Source organism: Paralichthys olivaceus, chromosome 21 (assembly GCF_024713975.1).
Source record: "Paralichthys olivaceus isolate ysfri-2021 chromosome 21, ASM2471397v2, whole genome shotgun sequence".
Taxonomy (NCBI): Eukaryota; Metazoa; Chordata; class Actinopteri; order Pleuronectiformes; family Paralichthyidae; genus Paralichthys; species Paralichthys olivaceus.
In genome coordinates, this window is record NC_091113.1 from 14669940 (window position 1) to 14690190 (window position 20251).

Here is a 20251-nt window from a genome sequence, read left to right on the forward strand (position 1 = left end):
AAAACTTTTATTGGATCTTTCGTTGACTGTTGCTGTTTCCCCAATATGGTTAGAGTAGCCGCTGCCCATTTTGTAAGTGCCATTTATTAACCCCCCACATTTATAAACAAAGGCAAAGCATTCCCCCTTTACCAATTAGCTCTTATTCTGAAATTGCCACACAAATACATGGAATGTAAATTAATCTTCTTCCTACTCGCTAGTTTGACTGTTTAACATGCTGGCGTTCATCTGATTGTACAATTGACCCTGAGTGTGTGTGTGTGTGTGTGTGTGTGTGTGCGTGTGAGTGCGTGTGTGTGCGTGCGTGTGTGTGTGTGTGTGTGTGTGTGTACCATACCATATTGCTGTGTTGTTGAGTCCAAAATACAGTTGAAGTTGTGAAAGAACAGTTCTTATGCAGTTTCCAGTTCTACATTTCCCTCTGTCTTTTCTGCTCTCTGCTACCTTATTCTGTTTTTTTACACACGTTAGCCACAGGTTCTAACTGTTTGTAGTGTCCTTATATTTGTGTACAAAAAGCGTTCGTGGATTTTCTTTGCTCACAAGTCACTGTCTCTTCCTGCCTAGATCCCTCTAGCGGAGATGGAAGTTCTGTCTCTGGCCTCGGAGAAATCCTGGTCGCTAGCTCTGACAGACGACTCGACCCCCGACGATTTTAACCCCCTCTTTCTAACCAGTCTGGACTGCAATGTACTGACAGTTCATCTCTTTCTCTTTGTCCATCCCTCTTCCTCCCCACTGCAGTATCTTTTGGTGTGTCCTTTTGCCTGGGTCCTTCCAAAGCCACTTGTCCCCAGACTACACTCACACACTGTGTGCCAGGGGGATGCAGGGGGGAAACCAACTGGATCCATAAATTAGCTGAAGAGCTACTTTGGACCTTAATGTCCCAACACAACTAAAATCATTATCAAAGCCAGTGTAAAGAATCTGTAGCAGCCTTCCAATCATTCACAGGACACAGCGTTGACTGTCAAACAAGTCTGAGATGTTTTAGACGATGTTTCTCACCTAACAAACACAGTTCATGCACTTCAAACTCAAACACTTCAAACTCTTTCCTTTTTCCTGGTACGTTGCCATGCTCTGTGGCACATTATTGCTTTAGATAGATACACAAATAGGGGTGAAGAGAGGTAAAGAAAACTCCAAACGAGCCTTTAAGTATCTCTTTTCAGAGTTATTAGAAAAAATCTTGTGATTTTAACCATTAATATCAGCCTTGTGTCCTTTTTTTGACAAATGCGAGGGGACGGCTATTAGTCTAAATTCATAAGAAGGTTTTTTGATACAGTACTGAATTGATCCAATTATAACAACATAATAACTGGCATCAATTGTTTATTTAATATCCACATTTAGCTAATAGAATTAATTGGTCATGGTATTTTCACACTCTAAAATGTCTTCAACCTAGAAATGAATAGACTCCAGTCCATCACTTCATCCATTATTTTCTCACACATATGCCTCCTCACCAGAATCAATCTATACATCCATCTATGACGCCTCTGTCATTGAGGGGAAGGACATCCTCTCTCTGTAAATTGAAAATGAATTAAATGTCATCGGTGTGTCAGTGTATAATTAACCATCAGTTTGGCTCCTTAATGTCCCCCCCAGAGAGGGTCACTGTAACCTTGGCCAGAGATGCAGAGGCATCGATTTATGCATCATCTGTCTCAGACGCAGAAAACCGCAGCCAACACATGAGCTGAAGTCACTGTTGATTAATCAATTCAATAACAGTCTGTTGGGACAAATACGAAAAGAACGAATAAAAAAGGGCAAGCCAGTGTAGAGGTAGAGAAGGACGAGTGGCGTTGGAAGACCCTGGTGAATCTAACTATGTGCCCTCCAACTTTCTCATTCCACCTTTCCAGCCTGGTGTGTGTAACTCTTCAGTCCAGTAGAGTAGTGCGCCTCCTCACCTGCCAGTCTGCAGTTTTCTCTCCTCCGTCCCTACTCTTAATTTCCTTTCTCCTCTCTCTTAACTTCCTCTGTCCTGTTTCTCTTCTTCTTCTTTTCCTCAGTATTTTTCCTGTGTGCTTTACATGTTGAGTCCGTGTCTCTTCTCACGGTCCTCTCCTATCAGTCTCCTTCTGTGTTTGTACTGTCCTGTGGTGTAGTAGTGGTACTTTGGGTTTGTAACGTGTGCTGGAACTCCAGAGGCTCTGTGATGAATGTGCACAGGTCAGGCTGCAGGTCACTGCCCTAGCTGACACACAATCATGAAACTTACATAACTGGGGGGGTAAATGCTAAAAAAGTGAAGGAAATTGTAATCCAGATCAGTTTCTGTGATTTGTGGCAGCTCTGTGCCAGTCAACTCCAATGTGCAATGATCCTTCCATGTATGCTGACGATCACTGCCTCTTTGTCCACATTGTGCTGTAGAGAAATGTCAGTGTGAGTGTTAGAGTGTGTGAGTTAAAGAGTAGCCCGACCCCTCCAGCCCCACAAGGACCCTGACGCTCTTCTCTCTTCCAGCAGACGGAGCAGCTCGATCCTGGGGAGCCACTGAGGGATAACCTGCTGAGCGTCAGGAAGCCGACAGTGGGACGCACACACTCCCTGCCCAATGACAGCTACATGTTCGTCCCCCCGCAGCCCTTTGGCCTCACAGGCCCGGCTCCAGCACAGCTTCTTGCACAGGGGCCCCAGCACATACAGGGCGCCCATAGGTCCCAATCAGGTAATTTAGGAAATTATTGAATTTTAACTAACGATGTCAACGATGTGATATGCTCCTCTATGGACCACGAGTTCAAATGATATCAATTGCGAACAGGTTTTACACATGATGTGAAGGATGAGTACTACACTTACCACAATCCTCAGGTGTAATAGCAGCATCTGTGATTGGTGGAACTTGCTGTCCCCATTGGAAAAGGCAAGCACAAGTCGGCTACAGTCGACTGGTTCAGCGTTACATTACGTTACCACATAGCAACAACCTACCCCCTCCTAAGATGCTGCATTTTTAAAGCAATGAGGGAAAGAAAGTCCATATGGGTGAAGCAATCAAATTAAATTCGAGAAAAAGAGGAAAAGGATAATTTCTTTTTAATCTGGAATTCATGATCAGAATAAAACAGAAATGATTGGCTTTTATTTTAATACAGTGCATGCTCACATAAGTACAGGAAGACACAGGTCATCTCTAATGAGATCTACGCAGCTGCCGTTTGGTATTTTATGTTTTGTACCTCTGAGCCCTGCGTCTGTTTGTGTGCAGACTCCAGTGCCTCGGTGCGTTCGCAGCCAGAGGAGTTCTCCCAGCAGCTGAGCGTTCCCACAGACCTCTTCAGACCCATCAGCCCCCACAGCCACTCAGACTCAGAGAGTATACCACGACTACCCCCGCCCAGGCGCACGCACACGCTCAGCCGCACGCTCCGCAGACAGGTGACTAAATTAAACTGTTCAGATTTTACTAATTCATCTTTTTTTGGTCTTCTTACTCTAATTCTATCCATTATAATGTCATACGACAATGTTTCTCTAACGTCTAGATGGTTTTCTAGTTATACCAAACGTTAAAGGAGCCGACTTTACTGATTAAAGCACTTTCTAGTCGTGATGAGCAGCGGATCTTTGGATCAGCTGCTGAAGTGTTAGTGTTTGGTACCAGGAAAACCTTTTAGTGAGAACGTACGAAACCCTTTTAGAGGGGAAAAAAGATTTCTGGAATTACATCATAACATTCTGAGTAGATAAAAGTGTTGATGTTATGAGAATAAAGTTATGATGTTGCTTTGAGGAACTGGTCATAAAGAACCATAATTTCATTATTTGTGAAACCTATACAAAAATATGACTTAACAAGATTCTCCTCATTCCTCATTTTAACACAGGCTACAGGCTGATCTTCTGTGACTCATAGTCTAAAATTACTATGTTTTTGTAGTAATATTACAACTTAATTCTCGTAAAATTACAATTTTATTCTTCTAAAATTTACCGCTGTGTTCTCATAATATTGCAACTTTATTTTATTTTAAATATTATGACTTAATCTCCTCAAGATTCCAACTTTATTTTCTTGTAATGTCAGTTTGAGTCACTTTGGATAACAACATTAGACAAATGAGTACATTTAATGTTAAGTGCTGCTGGTTCCAACTTGTATTTTGAATGGCAACAATTTTTGTTTCAATCTCAATTTGTTTTGAGTGGCCCCAAAAACTCTACGGTTACATTTTTCAATGTCTAAACACTCTCACTTTTTTCTTCCTTCTTTCTCCTCCTCTTCCTCTCTTGTTACTAACCGATCTGCTGTCGGGGACGCTCTGATCTCAGCTCAGTTGGGCCCAAAAGCCGCCCGACCCTGAGCTCCTCCTCAGACACAGATACTCGTGTTTCTGAAAGAGCGGCGAACAGCAGGCATTAGCCGCCACCAGGCTTTTTCAGAAACACTGGACTCCATGTTCATCCTCAGAGACACAGACTAACACACACACATAGGCTTCCCATCTTTTTCACTCCTTTGTTTCTCATTCGCCCAGATGTTTGTCTTCTGCTAACCATCAGCCACAAAGCAACTGAAACCCTCCGACAGGTAGATTTACCTGTGGGGACTTTTCATGGGAATTTATTAATGTTCTTTTATTCTCAGCAGGAGCTATGTTAAACATTACATCTGTGGATTAGCTGAGTGATCAAATGTGTTAGACAAGGATGTTGTTTGGCTGAAAAATGTATCCGCTCATACATCACTGCAAAATATATGACTCAGGGAAGTGCTGTCCATATGCATTTGGCCATTTTGTACAAACAGTACCATAGTGATAGAGCAGTTGTGTATTTTCTATTGTATAAGTAAGTGCTTAAAGGTACATTATTATTAACCACAGTATGGTAGTGTATGTACTTTTTTTTATTTTGTTGGTATTGTTCCTGTTTGCACTCTTATAATTATACTGCTGTGGCTGGTGATTGGCCTGGCCTGGTTGTGGCCTCATTGACCACTAGGGGTCTCTGTGGTCACACTTGTCAGACTCATGCAGGGAATCCCATGCTTCTAAATATCTTCTGAAAAACATTGTGCCATAAGACTCATTCATGCCTTGACACCCCTAAAGATTTAAAAACTTTATTTTATTCTAACTGACCAAATTCAACACAGTTATATTGATGAGTGTGTGAGGAAGTCATGGGTTCATGAGGACATCTTTATGAGTTTTACAAAGCTTTCCTCTCCTAAAGTAGTTACATACTGTGTTTACCTTCAACCTGTTGGCTCTCACACCCAGTCCTGTACAGAGGTAAGGATGAAGGCATTGAAGCATTGATTAGAATTAGGGTTTTGAATTCAACTAAAACTCAACTGCAGCCGTATACAGGGTTTTGTGTGAGAGGTCAAAGGTTAAAGGGTCAGGTGGTCTGGCTCAGAGTTCACTGCGTCCACCAGCTGAATCATTCTGTCCCAATGGAAGAAAAAAAAACTTTCCAGGGCCAGAAGCTTCATTGATATGAGCTTTTTATTTCAGAATATTAAACTGGTGCCTCAGAAAAGTTAGTCCTTTAAAGATCCCCTCCAGATGTTTTATGACAGTTAAACTAATCTGCTTTGATTCATTTGATTCGAATTTTCTTCTTCAATTTACTGGTCAAAAATTCCAAAAGCATTCCAACATGAACGTCGAGAGGCTACGACCATGTTATGCAAAATCTTGGCGGACACGGGATGCCTCCTGCTTCACTGGAGAATTTCAAGTTTCCAAAACATGTAACTGTGATGTCACAAAGTCCTGGTGATTCCAATAAAACTGTTGAAGGGCGTCTGAGCCGAGGTGTGACGGTTCATGTCTGTGTTACATTGTTAGATTTTCTTATTTTATTTTGGGAACAGACCAAAGATTTCTGTATGACAAATGTACATCTGGTTGCCATCATTTACATGACATTGATTGATTTGTGGGCGGGGATGTGTCTCTTGTTGGCGTGCTGTGAATTTGTATTCACTCACCTTTTTTAAATTAAGTGCATTGCTGATGAACCAGTTCCTTTTGTTAATTTTATTGCCACTGTAATATCATTATGGTTTTACTACCAGTAATGAACGTCCTCGTCGTTTAAACATTATATCGTCTGAGGCAAAGTCAGCAAGCAAAATGTTCACACAGAGTAAACTGAGTAGTCCGACAGTCCGGACCAGACAACATAGGTGTGAAAGCGAGCTGTGACTTCAGGTGAACACAGGGAAACTGTCCACCTTCAGCAGATGAATGTGAAAACGACCTGATGGCCTCATATGTTATTCTGCAAAGTGAAGCTCAAACATCCAGTAAAGGAAAAGTAGCGATATTTATTTAATGGAGGGGAGACTTTAAACGAATAAAACAAAAGGTATGAAAATAGCCAACAATGTACTCACTTGACAAATTTGGATCTAAACTTCTGCCATTGAGCCGTGCAGTGTAACCTCTGTGTTCAGTGACAAACACACGACTCTGGGACTAAGCTGGTGAGACCGTTAACTTTGACCCAAACTACCACGTCTCATCTTCATCACCTCACACTAACTAGTCTCCCCTGTCATCTTCTCTGATCCCCGTACACTGGCTCCTCTCCATCTCCCGTCCCTCCTTCTTTCATCACTCATTTACCTCCATTTCTTTATCCCCCCCCCCCTGCCTCCCCTTCCCCCCCTCCATGTCCCGTCCTCCAGGTGGCGGTGTCTGCCGACTCTCAGGAGGCCCTGTGCTCGGGTGGAGGGGAGAGCAATGAAGGACTTGTGAATGTGGCCTCTGTGGGCCTCTCTACGTCTCCCTCCTCCTCCCCCTCCCCCACCTGTCCCTCCCCCTGCTCCCATCACCCGCAGCAGCAGCAGCCGGCTCTCTGTCTGGTACCTGCCATGTCAAGCGCCTCCCCGAAAGCCCAAATCTCCGGCAGCGTGCACACCCAGCACCATGACCAGCACTGCTACCCCTCCCACTCCCCTTCCTCCTCTTCCTCCTGCTCCCCTCCTCCACTTCTACCAGTCAGACCGCACCAACAGGAGGCCTCAGTGGATCAGGAAGTGTCCCTCATCACCTGCGCTGCGTTGGCTGGCAGGGATGATGTAATGGCAGAGGACAGCAGCGATGGTAATGAGGGTACCAGCTCCTACGCAGGCTGCCAGGAGAGTCCAAGTCTGTATTTGAGGCAGCTGAAAAGGTTCCACAGCGCTGACACGCAGGGCCACAGCAGCTTCCTCCCCCGCCCCCGCCCTTCCTCCTGGCTTGACGACCCTCGCCGCCACTCTGTAGAGGTCTGCTCCTCGGTGGAGTCCAGTCCCCAGCGCAGCACCACCTCCACCTCCTCCGGCTTTGTGTCGCGGGCCAACAGCCTGCAGATCCACAGCCAGACCGCCACTCAGACCTCGCAACCCTCACCTCGACGCAAGAAGAAGATGAGCCCGCCCTGCATCTCCGTAGACCCCCCTGATGGACTGGAAACTCAGTCTGGCCTCTACCCGGGCCTGGGTGGGCTCGGGGGGTTAGGGATGCCCCCTCCTCTGCCCAGCCGGGACACCTGTCTGAGGAGGAGAGCGCCCTCCAGTGACTCCAAGGACTCCTTTGACCTGGGTGTTGGCGAGGGTTCGGGACAGGATGGAGGCTCGCCAAAACCCAGCCCCAACCCCAAGCTATTGACTCTTCCCAGTTTCTCCTTCGAGAAGACGAGCTCTGAGCACTGAACAGTCCAACACACGCAGACACACACACAACCATAGCTGGAGGAACCCTCCACACACACAAACACACGATGCACTGTGTGTCTGTGATGGTGATAGTTCTAGTAATAATGCTGTAGAGAGTAATAATGGTGAAACTACAACAAACAGTAAAAACATCCTTGGTTACATAAGGAGTACAGTACTGTAGTAGTGTGACCATCCCTTGTCTTTGTATTGTTACTGCCAAAACAAACCAGAGAAGAAGAGAACACATGAAACGACAAACTTGACTTCTTCTCTCTTCTGCTACGCCTGCATGCCACTGGCTGCAGCTCGACCCCGTAACCTCTGGAGCGACATCAGCGCCTGGGATTTGGCGTCCTCTTGTGGTCACCATCTAGACTGCCTGGTGTTGCACAGGGTGGACTTCGGTCAGTGGAGGTACAAAGCAATATGAACGTTTTAGAGACACTATTTTCTTAAATTATTGGGCCATAGTGTTTGTACAGGATGTTGTTTTGTTTGTTTTTTTCATTTCGATTGTTATTTTAATGTTTTGTGATTTTCTTTTTTGTCAAAGATGGTTTGTCTGACTTTTTTTTCACTGTAGGATATTTCTAGCTTTCTTGGTTTACTGAGGAAAGTGAACGTTTTTCAAAGTGCTGAAAACCATGTATTTGTAGGAATAATATATAAATATATATATAAAAAAGGAGTCATTAAACTGAGCTTGGATTTTTAAGCACACGCATTAGAATGGGTGGTTTGATTGTGAGAAGACAAAGGAGGATACTGTGTTCCAGAGCGCTTTAAAGTCTCACCTGCACATTCAGCCTTTCATGTTCAAGTGTGTGAGAGAACAACCAGGCTGCAGCAGAGTCACATCGCTGCGGACGTCAGAGATCGATGTCCACTCCTCACACTTCATCTCAGATTGAACGAAGGACTGTCACAGACCCGACAGACACGCAACACCTAGGTTACACACATAAACACACGGACATTCTGACTCACCAGACCCACCTGATCTGTCCACTGGGTAAGCAACACGTTATTTCTTTTTATTGTGCAGACATTAACATGACCACTGATGTGAGGGTACAATGAGAACACTTCGATAGAATCTTTCCTGCAAACAGTCTGCTCACCGTGATCACAGCTCCCTGTAAACATGGTGTGTGGCGGCACCTCCCCTAAAATCTCCACTTAGTGGAGATTAATGAGGCTATAAATACTTATTGTTTTACAATGTTGGTGCCTTTTGTCAGCTGTTATCAGAGCAGAGAGTCAAAGGGCTTCATCTTTGGATGAAATCAGTGTCTGAAAAGAGAAATAATCTAGTGATGGTAACATATCCCTCCATTTGGAGCACAGCAAAGGTTATTCATTTTTCCTTTTGGATTCTCTGCAGCTGGATAATTGCATTGACGTATGGCAGTGAGACTGAGACAACACTCGCTGCACTCAGAGATCCCGCTCCAGCGCTGTGACACCTAGTACCAGGAGATAAATGTGGTCACAGCCGAAAATATCTCCTCTGCTTTTAGCTGGGACAAACAAACTGTACAGACATGCAGGAAAACTATTGGACTCAAACCTAAACAGAACAGACTGTAGGACTCTAACATCACTGTACGACATATAAAGAAGGACGACACGTCTCCAGCTCTGACTACCATCCAGGAACAAAACCAAAATATCCCACTTTCACGAACGTTATGTCTCAGCAACGCCAGGAGAAAGTGTCTTGGTGCATTTTACACACAAGGATAAACTAATGAAATTTTGTGTTGGAAGGTCACAGTGATTTGCACTTTTTTGCCCTTTTGAACTTTATCTCAAGATTGGTTTCAGGATATGTGTTCTTATGTATCACAAATGTTTCTACAGACTCAAAGACCAGCTCGTTACATGTTGACAGTCAAAAGTCACAACCTCCCGTTTCTCTGAAGAACACCTGGAATTCATTTCATTCATTTAGACTCAAGGATGAACTGATGAAATGATTGGGTCTCAGATCAAAGTGTGACCTCACAACTCACTCATTGAAATATCTAAAAACAACCAGACCTCTGTTATATATTTTGTTCATTTGTGCAGTTACATCATCCAAAATGTTACCAGAGAAATGTATTCAGGCTCACAGGATTTTCTTTGTCATCACCTGCAGAATTATGAATGAAACGTTAGTTCATTTCCTCATCAACATTATTCACACCTGAGTCAGGTCAAGTAGATTTTTATCAGCAATGAAGGGGAAGAAAAGTCCCATGATCCCACACTACTTCATGATGTCATCAGACCCCTAGTGGCAGAAGTTACTTATATTCACATTGTATATTTAACTATATGAGTCTGGACAGATAGGGGTGTAAACATCGTGACTGGTTAGAGGCGGCATACAAACTGTGAGGCGGTAATGTGCATCTCTTTGTTTTAGGGCCTTGTCCTGCGTCTCTACAGATCTTGCCTGAGCAGATCTTTGACAACATGTTTGATTAGCGTCATGTTGAGGTCATCATTCTTAAATATTCTTAAATATTAAAGCGTCTTGTACAGAATGGATTAAGAAATTATGCTGATTTTTATTCGAGCTCTATTACTAGTGATGAGAGAAAAAAATCTACAATCTGTTTGTATTTGATTTTTAAGAGACAGGTCCTTGTAGGGAAAATTAGTGATTTGCAGCCAGAAATTGTGAGCATGTTTATTCAGCCTTTTTTTTAAAATCATGATAGACTGATGCACATTTTGTACTAGTTTGGTATTTCTCTACAGATATTTCTCTTTTTTATCTTGACTTCAGCTGGTTCCAAGTTGATTTGTCAAAATACAAACATTAAACATGATGATGGGTGAGGGGCAATTCTGTACAAACTCTCAAGCATTCATCAAATGTTTCAGTCTGGACCAAGTTTCTGGATCCATAGAAAAAAAACTATCAAAGAAGTAGATAGAGTTTCCCTGGATGGAAAAAAAAAAAGTTTCAGAAAATAAGTTTGTGAAAGTAGTTTGAGACTCATCCATACAAAATCAGTTTAGAATTTAAATTCCTTGACTAAGCCCCTAAAGTAATGACTGATGTATGAAGACGTGTGCTAACAGAAATCACAGATAATTACTGATGACACAGCTTCTATTTATATATTTAATCCCGGCTCCAACGTGTGAAAATTTAATAGCGCTGTTGAACTTCTTCTTTTCTGTGCATATTAATGAGCAGAGTTCAGATGTGAGCAGCTGCTGGACACAGACAGCTCACGCCATCATGAACTGTGTCTGGAGAAAACCACCAGAGAATTTGCAGTACAGAAGCATGTGTTCATTTTTTATTTTGCAGCAACAGTGTGTGAAAGTGTGTTTTTAGTGCGGCTGGCCATGAATGATGATGCTCTGATGTGGTGAGAGGGAGAGAGCAAGATTTTCATGATGTTTTTTTAATCCCACATCCCCAGTATGCTCGTAGAAGAAGAAATTTGGCTCAATAAGATTCAGTTATATAATCTCCCAAACAGATTTGAAGATTTTACTCACATTCTAAAAGTTCCCTTTGCCAAGGAGATTCATTTCACCCCAGTCTGTTTGTTTTATGCAAGATTACACCTAAACAATTTGATGCAGACGAACCCTGGTGAAGGATGCATTATGGGTCAGGAAGTTACCCTTTAAATTTGGGTGTGGACGGACTCACTCTCTTTGACATTGCAAGATTTTTCAACATTTTCTCTGATTTCCCGTTTAATAATTCCTGGATTTTGAAAGAAAAATCGAACCCATTTAGGGAACTGATATCTATGACTCCATGAGCCATGATGCGCTGATTTAAAACATTTAGAAAAGTGTGATCAGCAAGTCTGCTAACACGTAACCAGTTTCAGGTAACAATAGCTACGATTACATGGACAGCAATGTTTGACGTTATTTTGATTCTTATGTTTACATGAGTAACAAGGATGAATAAGTAGTTGTTAAACAATAATAGAAACAGACAAAGCATTTTGCACACACATAAAAAAAAAGTACTTGAAACTTTACATCCAGTTTCTTCTTTTTTAATATCTGAATATGGTTGTGAGGTGAGGTAGACTGGCATTTCCAGCTTCACACATTTCCTGGAATCAACTCAGCGTGAGCCTGACACAATAAATCCACTTCAAACAAAGCTTCATTCACTCTCACTGATCTTCTTCCTTTCTATCTCCTCTTATATCCCCTCTCTGAGTTTTCTCTCACCTGTATCTTGATCTGTTAGTCTTCTCATTTTTAATATGTTGTGGCTGACACCAGGGAGCTGGAGCATTCGGAGCTGCTGCTGGGTCGAACTTGATTTTATGAATCGAGCGTCCCTGTCTGACATCAAGTTTCTGACGTCAAACTTACACACACACACACTCACAGAGCTCTCCATGAGCCAATAAACCAAATGCGGACGGCTCATTGCCTCTAAATACCCGTCTCTCTCCTGGTCAGCAGGATTGTAAATTGGAGACAAAACACAACAATGTTGGGAGAAACAAAAGGCCAGTGGACAAAGTGTCCCTGTTTACCAGAGTTTGTCAGTGTTTGGCAGAGGCCTTGTGGGACGTCAGCCAGTCTAAAAGGATGATCAGAGGAGGGACTACGCCAGAACACCAAAACAAGAGAGAGCAAATATTTGGCTTCTCCTCTCAACGCCAGGCTGGACCCTGAAGTGGAGTTTTTGCATTCTACATTAGATTATGAAATAGCATCATTTTATACACAAGTCAAAAATGGGACAAAACATGAAGTTAAGGGTTTTATATGCAGGTGTTCAAATATTGGTAAATCAGTCAGACACAATGTTTTCTGTATTTTCTAAGTGGAGTGTGTTGTGACCTGAGCTTCTCTGTTCAATGTGTTGGTAGCTGGTCCAAGTGTGTGAGTCTGCACGGTGGTAACTGTTGTGGAGCCGTGATATCGAGCAGTCGTGATTTAGTCTCAGCTGTCAATCGAGATGTTTCATCAAATTTGTATAGCCTCAAATAAAAAATTCAAACTCGCAGGAAGATGAGCAGTGGAATCGGCGTGAGGAGAACTAACTAAAATAACAGAAAACACCTTTGAGAAAAAACAAAATCTATTCCACTTTCCACAGAAACCAAGAAACAAAAAAATTTGACCTTGCAGTTGTTCCAACATTACGCCTGAAACTCACAGGGAGGAGGATTAATGTTAAACTCTCACGATCCAGAGAGAATAGCTGTATCTCCTCATATTATTATCTGGGATGGAAGCCCCTGCTGTGAAATCAGAGCATGCAGTGAACAATTCTCTGAACAATTACCACAGTGCATTTTTTAAATTTGTCTTAAATAAGGATTAAAGTGACTTTGATGGTCACATAGCAGGCTTTGAAGACAACTGAGTATATGTGATGAAACGGGACCCACCATACAGCTGCTCCCACGCTGACATTGGCGCCACCTTCAATCGCTCCATGAAATACTAACTTCTCTCACTGTGTTCCCTCAGCATCCAGTCAGCCTCTAGTTATATTCTGTCCATCGATTATAAAAAGAACCCCAAGTCCATTTAAAACCTTTAAACCAGAGGCTGCACTTTGAATATTTCATCTGAAATCACGCAGTGTTGAAAATTGATGTCAGACTGCCTCAGTATTGTGCAGTATTAGGACACAGGCAAAGTGGATGTGTAAACCTGAGTCTGATTGGATGGCACTTTTGAAACAGGGAATTATGGGATGCTGTAGATTGTTAACTTTGTGCTCTGTGGGGACCGGTGTGCATTCGTCACACTGATGCATGATGGTATGGCTCGGTCCAGTCACAGAGGTGAGCTGCAGCGCAGAATGAGAATCAGAGCGTACAGACAGATGCTGGGGGGGAGGTTTGGATGATGAAATGCTGTTTTTAAACTGAACAGTTCAAAAAAAAGACTGAGCTGTGAAATGTTGTGTAAAGTTTCAAAATGTCCTCTGGTTGTCAGAGGGTGGAGATATTTGTCCCAGTTAAAGATTCAGTGGGAAAAACAGTGAGTGGTGAAAGAGCTCAGGTCACCTGCTGCCAAACTGTGGACTGTTGTTGATATAGTTTTGGTGTGGCTCGTTTGTGAAGCGTTTTTCCTTCTAGAGGCAGAGACAGAGTCTTTGTGATATTCACCAGATCAAATGACTGATGAAGGGCTGCCTCTGCTTCTCTCTGGCAAAGTTACAACAGTTTGTTTCATGGACGTTCTGCATCGAAACGAGGATGATGGTTAATGTAATTAAAGAGAGTTTGCATAAAAAGGCTGTGGCAGTTTAAACAGATGAGATATATCAAAGTGTTGGACTGAGAAGGTCAGTGAATGTGATATATTGATGCAATCATTTATAATGGAGAGAGAAGTTTGAACGCATTACCACAGAACTAGATGGACAGATGGGACACGGGCAGAGAAACAACCCAGTACGTGTTAGTGCAGATCTGGACAAAGGTGCTCATCCAGGAATTTCTTTAACATTTAACTTTTGTATACATTTTTCTTGTGAATACTACAAGAATTTTGGTCAAATAAATCACATGTATTAAAGTACGTTAACACAACACTCTCCCTGTTATACTTTTGCTTCATCAGCACAGAGATACTGACTTTAACATAAACATAGCTGCTACAGCCACACCACAGTAAAAGAGGTAATAAACAGTTTTGGCGCTGGCTAGTTTCCTCCAGGAGCAAACGTTTCAGGATGTACATGCTTCTTTTCCACGATAAACAAGTTGTGGATTATTTTCCATAGAATCCTTCCACATCTTTACCTAAAGTCTCTGTAATCTTCCTCCAGGAGCAATCTGAGAATCTCTCTGCTCCTTTATTACCGAGGGGTCGTAGAGACGTGTGTGGAGACCGTGCACACGTAGATAACAAAGTTGGGAGGTGTGCGACCGGCTAAAACAACACTGGGCTCCAACAGGAATGACGTGATTTCTGGCGTGCAGCCATGTGCAAGGACAGGAACGATGAGCACAAAGTTTAGAGAGCTGATATCTATAAGTTTGTGCAATTTAGTGCAGCTTGATTGAATTTCTCAGGACTGTTGGGCCTTGGCAGAGTAATAGGTGTTCTTCTGAGGGCCATTCAAGTTCCAACCCTCCCGTCCCGCGCTGGCTCGTCCTTCAGAGGACAGGAGAGGATTAGCGGCCATGTTCAAGCTGGACAGTTATCTCAGCTGAGACGAGGTGAGCAGTGCAGCAGAGTGGCACGGACACTCTTGAAACGAGAAACCGAGCCAAGTGTCGCACACCAAACACCTCTGTAATTATAATAAAGTCAGGTACGTTCGCCTCCAGCTGCCAAAACTCTCAGAGTTACTTTCTCACTGAGTTCGTCTGTGGGTCTGCATCTCAGTCTCTCTTTCAGAACATTGAATCTGACAGGGCGCTGAAATTCTTGCTGCATTTGTGGCCACTTCTGGTTTACGTGTTGGTTTATTCTCCTTCCATTTTCCCTCAGCTTTTTGAGAAATCACACTTAAATGATTCCGTTTTGTGCAAATAAACTGAAAGAGAGGTCCTGATAGTGTCTGCACTCAGTTTATACATACTAAAAGTAAATATTCAGACTTTGAGATGTGTTTTCTCCAGTTAGTTTTTTTTCACACGAGCAGAACAAGCAGCCAAACGTTCAGTTTAGTCAGATAAGCAAAGATTAGCTCTTTAATGTGTGATGCCCACTGTAGGCCATCAGTCAGCCTCTGGTCACTGACAGAGTGCACATCCTGCTGAGGGACAACTGGGGACACAATCTGACCGCACAGGCTCGTCCCTGGAGCGCAGTTAAAGCATCACACAATTAACTTGAGTTAGTTTCTGGCTGTTCCCCCAAGAAGAGAAACATTAATTGAAACCATCTTAACGTCTTAATTTTAATTATACGGAGTTAGTCAGAGTTCGGCAGAATCAACTTTTGTAAATGTCAGAGGACTTCAGAGGCCGCACAGGGTTACTCAGTGTGTGTCGTACAATGTGTGCTATTATGATATGAATTAACATAAATCAGTGTCTGATTGCATCTAAATAGTAAAAGAGGCTGCCTTCATTTCCATAACAGTTTTTTCAGGTGATAAAAACATCTTGATTAATGATTACTCTACCGCCCCAAGTGGTCAAAAATAAGAATTACTGTTGCTTTAAATAATCCACCAATTTGGTTCAAAAAAAGGAAATTTACACACTTTAAACTACGGACCAAGATTCTTAACCAAGGCTCATGTCTTTGTCAAATTGATAATGTTTAATCTGGTTAGTTTTATATTGTAGCTGACGGAGTAAAGATTTTTGTATTACGTGCGCACGTCCTGTCATCCCCTACGTTGGTGTTGCATTTGAAAAGTGCACAGAAGAAATAGTATTCTTCAGTTTGAATGAAGACAATAAATGAAGTTTGATCATTGCATCACATGTCATTTAGAATGCTTTCATCCAAAGCAGCTTACAATTTCCCTTTCACAGCTGTTATTTGGTTCAGAATAAGCTGAAAAGTAAGAACCTCTGGACCAAATGACTTAAGATGTGAGGCCCCATAAGAAATACTTTTGCAGCCTCTTCTTTTTTTCAGGGATAGCTCTTGTAGTCAGCTCCTCGTCACAGCAGTTAAAACAGATTTGCACAGATTTCCATAATTCACACAAAGCTATAAAAATATCCATTGTAAGTTTTCCAGGCGCTGCTGTATAATCCACTTTAAGTGTATGCTGAACAGTGTCCTTTTGAAGTTGCTATATATACTTTATAGTTTATAATGCACTTGTGCTGTTTCTCTCAAAATTGAGACTTTTGGAAAAATGCTGGTGACATTGTTTGAGTTTAAAACTCTGGGGTTGTATTTAAGTCTGGGAGTGCAGAGACTGTAAAAACTCAAATTCATTTCCTGATTGTGTTATTAGCCACATTATGACTTTGCAGCAGAAAGGAGAAAGATCATTCATTGAATAATCCTTTCCACCTGGACAGGAGAAGGAAGGAAGGAAGACAGGAAAGAGGGGGGAAGGGAGATTACAAATCAGGCTCACCTGCAAGCTGGAGGAGAGAGAGAAAATGGAACATGCTCATGGAGGACAGACAGACAGAGGAGTGAGAACAGCAGAGCAGTTAAATCTAGTTTAGGGACATATTTCCTAACACAACAAGACTAGACAAACAAAAGTAAGCAGAACTAAACCTCTTCACATGCCTACACTGGGAGATGCTGATCTCAGAAGTGGGTAGAGATCCACCACTTCCTCTGGACCTGCTTGGAACTGAAGGATCCTGTGTCTGCAGTGAAAGCTCCAGAGATTTGAGAGGTAAGTCTCCAACTTAAAACTCTCCAGGCTGCGTCTATCCTCCTGCCTCACACACATGTATGCGTGCATTATGCTGTTTTCAGTGTGTTAGTGTGAACAGACTTTGTTTTGAAATGAAAATCTTTACAACATAGGACAAGATGGTGAATACCCCTTGTATGATTGAAGTTCCTCTATATTAGCTTGATGTTGAGTTGCCCACCTCCAGCAGATCTCAGGGATATTAACAACCACCGACGTATCTTCAGTTGTGTACCTTAGTTTCAACGGGTGTTTCTGCCTTATATTCACAAGACACTCTCTTCTAAGGCAGACCCACCACAGGCTGGTTGTGCGTCCCTGACATCTCGGGGCCCAGTTGGGGTCTTTCCTCCTGATTCAGAGTGAGTGGCAGCAGCGTTCTGCACTCCCTGATGTTTCTTTGCATGGAACATTTTAAAAAGTGGGAGCACAGAAATGTATGGCCCTGCTCACAAAACCTTTAAAGCTTAACCTCTGACTTGTTAAATAAATACATTAGAGCAGATAAGGAGAGAACATGATTAAATGAGTGTAGCAGTCACCACTTTTCCAGGCTCTGGGTCTCACTGGATGATTTGAATGTATGAATGATGAGAATCATGTGATGTGATCTTGGCAAAAACCAGATCTCAGCCCAGCTGAAAACATGTCAGAGATTGGCCCACTTCATTATCATCAAATCACCTTATACGGGCATGGAGCTCTGTCTAATTCACCAAACACCTCTCTAAGACAAGTTGTTCTTTTTTTCTTGTATCTGTTTACTTTTCCTGCTCAGCAATACTTCTCACCACCCAAGCAGCCCCTCATCATAATATTTGGTCATGTGTATCTGACACTCTACACTGAGGTTCAGCTCCAACCAATAAAAATGCAGATCATATTTCCTTTCAGCTCCGTTCAGGACTATATGATATATATATGAAAAGCTCATTTTTAAAGGTTGTGGGCAAATTAGCCAGATGTACATTTTCCAAACGGTTTGTCCTTTTCTCTCCTGTTAAACCAAAAAATGAGTTAGAAAATTCTGATAATGAAAAGATGTCAGTATTGTTGGGCTTGTTTGTGTTTGCTGTTAATATAACATAAGCTTTTGGATTTCATTTGTTAATGAGTTCCTGCCTCAAACTTAAAACTGCAGTAAGATCATTTTATCACGATTGAATTTCGCTCAGCAGTGTATCACTCCTAATGGGAACAGTGATGTCGGGCCTTGCACTGAAGAACTTCCCTGTGTGGGTGTGGTAGTACAGATTGACCCTGCCATCGCTCTGCTCTTGTTCAGTGTCATTAATGACCCACATGTATGATGAACCGTGCTTTAGACACAGCGCCTCTTCCAGCTGGACTGAAGAGTGACTACAGAAACATGTTTCCACATTTTTATAGAAGTGTTGATTCTGGGAGGTTAACAATGATTAATGACATGAAGATTGTCCTCTTAAAAGGATAGCTCACCCAAAATTTTAAATGTACTCATGATGTACTCATCACTATGCCGATGGACGAGTGGGTGAAGTGTTTGAGTCCACAAAACATGTTTGGAGTTTCAGGAGTTAACTGTTTTAATTTGATGTAAGCTGATAAAGAGATGTGTATATACACAGAGGTTCATAGGACCTTGGCCTCTGTGTATCAGTTTTTACATCTTTACATGTTGAAGGAGGAGGAGGTTTCATCAAATTTATGAAAAGTCAGTGAAGGAGATATAATTATAGAACCATATATCAGTCCCAGGTTGAGGACATTCACAGTGTTACAGCAGCAGAAGGGGATTAAAAGGAAAATAAAGTAATAAATAAGTACAAGGGTTAAAACAGCAGTAATGCAAACAGGATGACGCATGGACAGATATTGAGATGCACAGTTTAAATGGAACTACACCTGAGTGAATTAATATTGTGGTGCAGTTGTTTGTCAGAATTCTGGTGCTTGTGGTCGACTGAGAGCTGTGTTGTAAATTGTGAAGAGGGTGGATACAGTGTCATTATTCATTTTCTCTGGCCTGTGTAACCCAGCACGCACCGGGCCTGACCTACTGCTCGCTGTGGTGAATGTTAAGTAGCTGAACTTTGCTCATACTCCGTGAAATTTAATTGTTACATGATCCCATGAATTTAATTGTTCCATGGAACCCAAACAGTCTCAAGACAGTGAAATAAAAACAAATCCAGGAGAATGAATTTATTTGTATCTACAGTATCTAACTTTTATTCGTCCAGGGACACCACACTGCAATAAAAAATACGATTTACAAGAGGATAAAAAAGCAATGGCACTAAGATGCTGACCAACATAAAACACACAAGAAACAAACCATGAGGGCAATAACAATATGACAAATTATTTTTCATGCATCATGTTTAAAGGATATAAAATCTGAATTAAAGTAGGCCACAGAACAACATTCACAGACGATTCATTACATGAGACTCCACTATGTCCATACTGCAGTTATTCCAAAGCTCATCAAAATGTCCACACAAGTTGAAGTTGGGAGCAAAAACACATTCAAAGTGTGTATCGTTTCAATAAGAACTTAAACCCATGATAAACCATTGGGGGGGGTAATGAGTACACTGCACAGGTGTTGTATGCAGCTATATATGAACTCTACAGTTTCACAATTATAGGCAGGTGTTGTGCAAAGTGCAGCAATTACAAGGCAGCAAGTTTTGTAAGCGTGACGTCTTCATCATGCACCTGCACCTCTAACGCTGGGCGGTTTATTGGTTTTCATATGAGCAGTGAATCATCTGACATCCTGTGATGAACATTGTATCTAAATCAGGGGTCTGCGAGTACATTTAGCCAGTTTTTTTTATCACAGCCAGAAGATGACAAGCAAGGACATAATCAAAGACTGTGACCTATATGAGTCACGAAATGCTCTGTTTTATCTTCACTTTCCATATTGTGAATAATACACGTGTATAATTATTTTAAGAATGATGCTGCTCTTTGATGCACTGGGGGGTTCAGTCAAACAGAATTATTCCTTATCATTAGCGAGTCCACCTCCAACAGTTCTACAATATACTGTTTTATTGTTTGTGTGCAGAGCTTTTTAAACAGTCTATGGTGCACAGTGGAGTTAGAAAACTGTGTTCACCCTACCTGGTTTATTTGCAATGCAGCCATCATGTGTTCCTGTCAACCAGATTGCACCGGATGCACCTATTTTATGTCCAATGTTTTTCATAAAGTTAAACTAAATTTACTGTCTGTGTGTGTAGTTTATACACAAGTTTGAATGATTAACT

At 42.1% G+C, this 20251-nt stretch overlaps 2 protein-coding genes across 28 annotated transcripts in view; both read left to right on the forward strand.

Moving 5' to 3' along the window:
- Positions 1–8410, forward strand: part of cacna1g (calcium channel, voltage-dependent, T type, alpha 1G subunit) — a 219732-nt gene extending 211322 nt beyond the window's left edge. For 13 of the 21 annotated variants that reach the window (XM_069517454.1, XM_069517455.1, XM_069517456.1 and 10 more), the window contains 4 exons: positions 571–693; positions 2494–2698; positions 3242–3411; positions 6677–8410. In XM_069517454.1, the coding sequence (XP_069373555.1) occupies positions 571–693; positions 2494–2698; positions 3242–3411; positions 6677–7684 (1506 nt within the window). In that variant the 3' untranslated portion in view covers positions 7685–8410. The other 8 variants (XM_069517453.1, XM_069517466.1, XM_069517471.1 and 5 more) reach the window with 4 other exon arrangements.
- Positions 8411–16673: 8263 nt separating this feature from the next.
- LOC109626599 (urotensin-2 receptor) overlaps positions 16674–20251 on the forward strand; it is a 60404-nt gene continuing 56826 nt past the window's right edge. For 3 of the 7 annotated variants that reach the window (XM_069517888.1, XM_069517889.1, XM_069517894.1), the window contains exon 1: positions 16676–16967. Coding sequence is in view for 1 of the 7 variants with exons in the window: in XM_020082678.2 (XP_019938237.1) it covers positions 16868–16967 (100 nt within the window). In the remaining 6 variants the exon portion in view is untranslated. Of the gene's footprint in view, positions 16968–17276; positions 17351–20251 lie in introns of all 7 variants that reach the window. The other 4 variants (XM_069517891.1, XM_069517893.1, XM_020082678.2 and 1 more) reach the window with 3 other exon arrangements.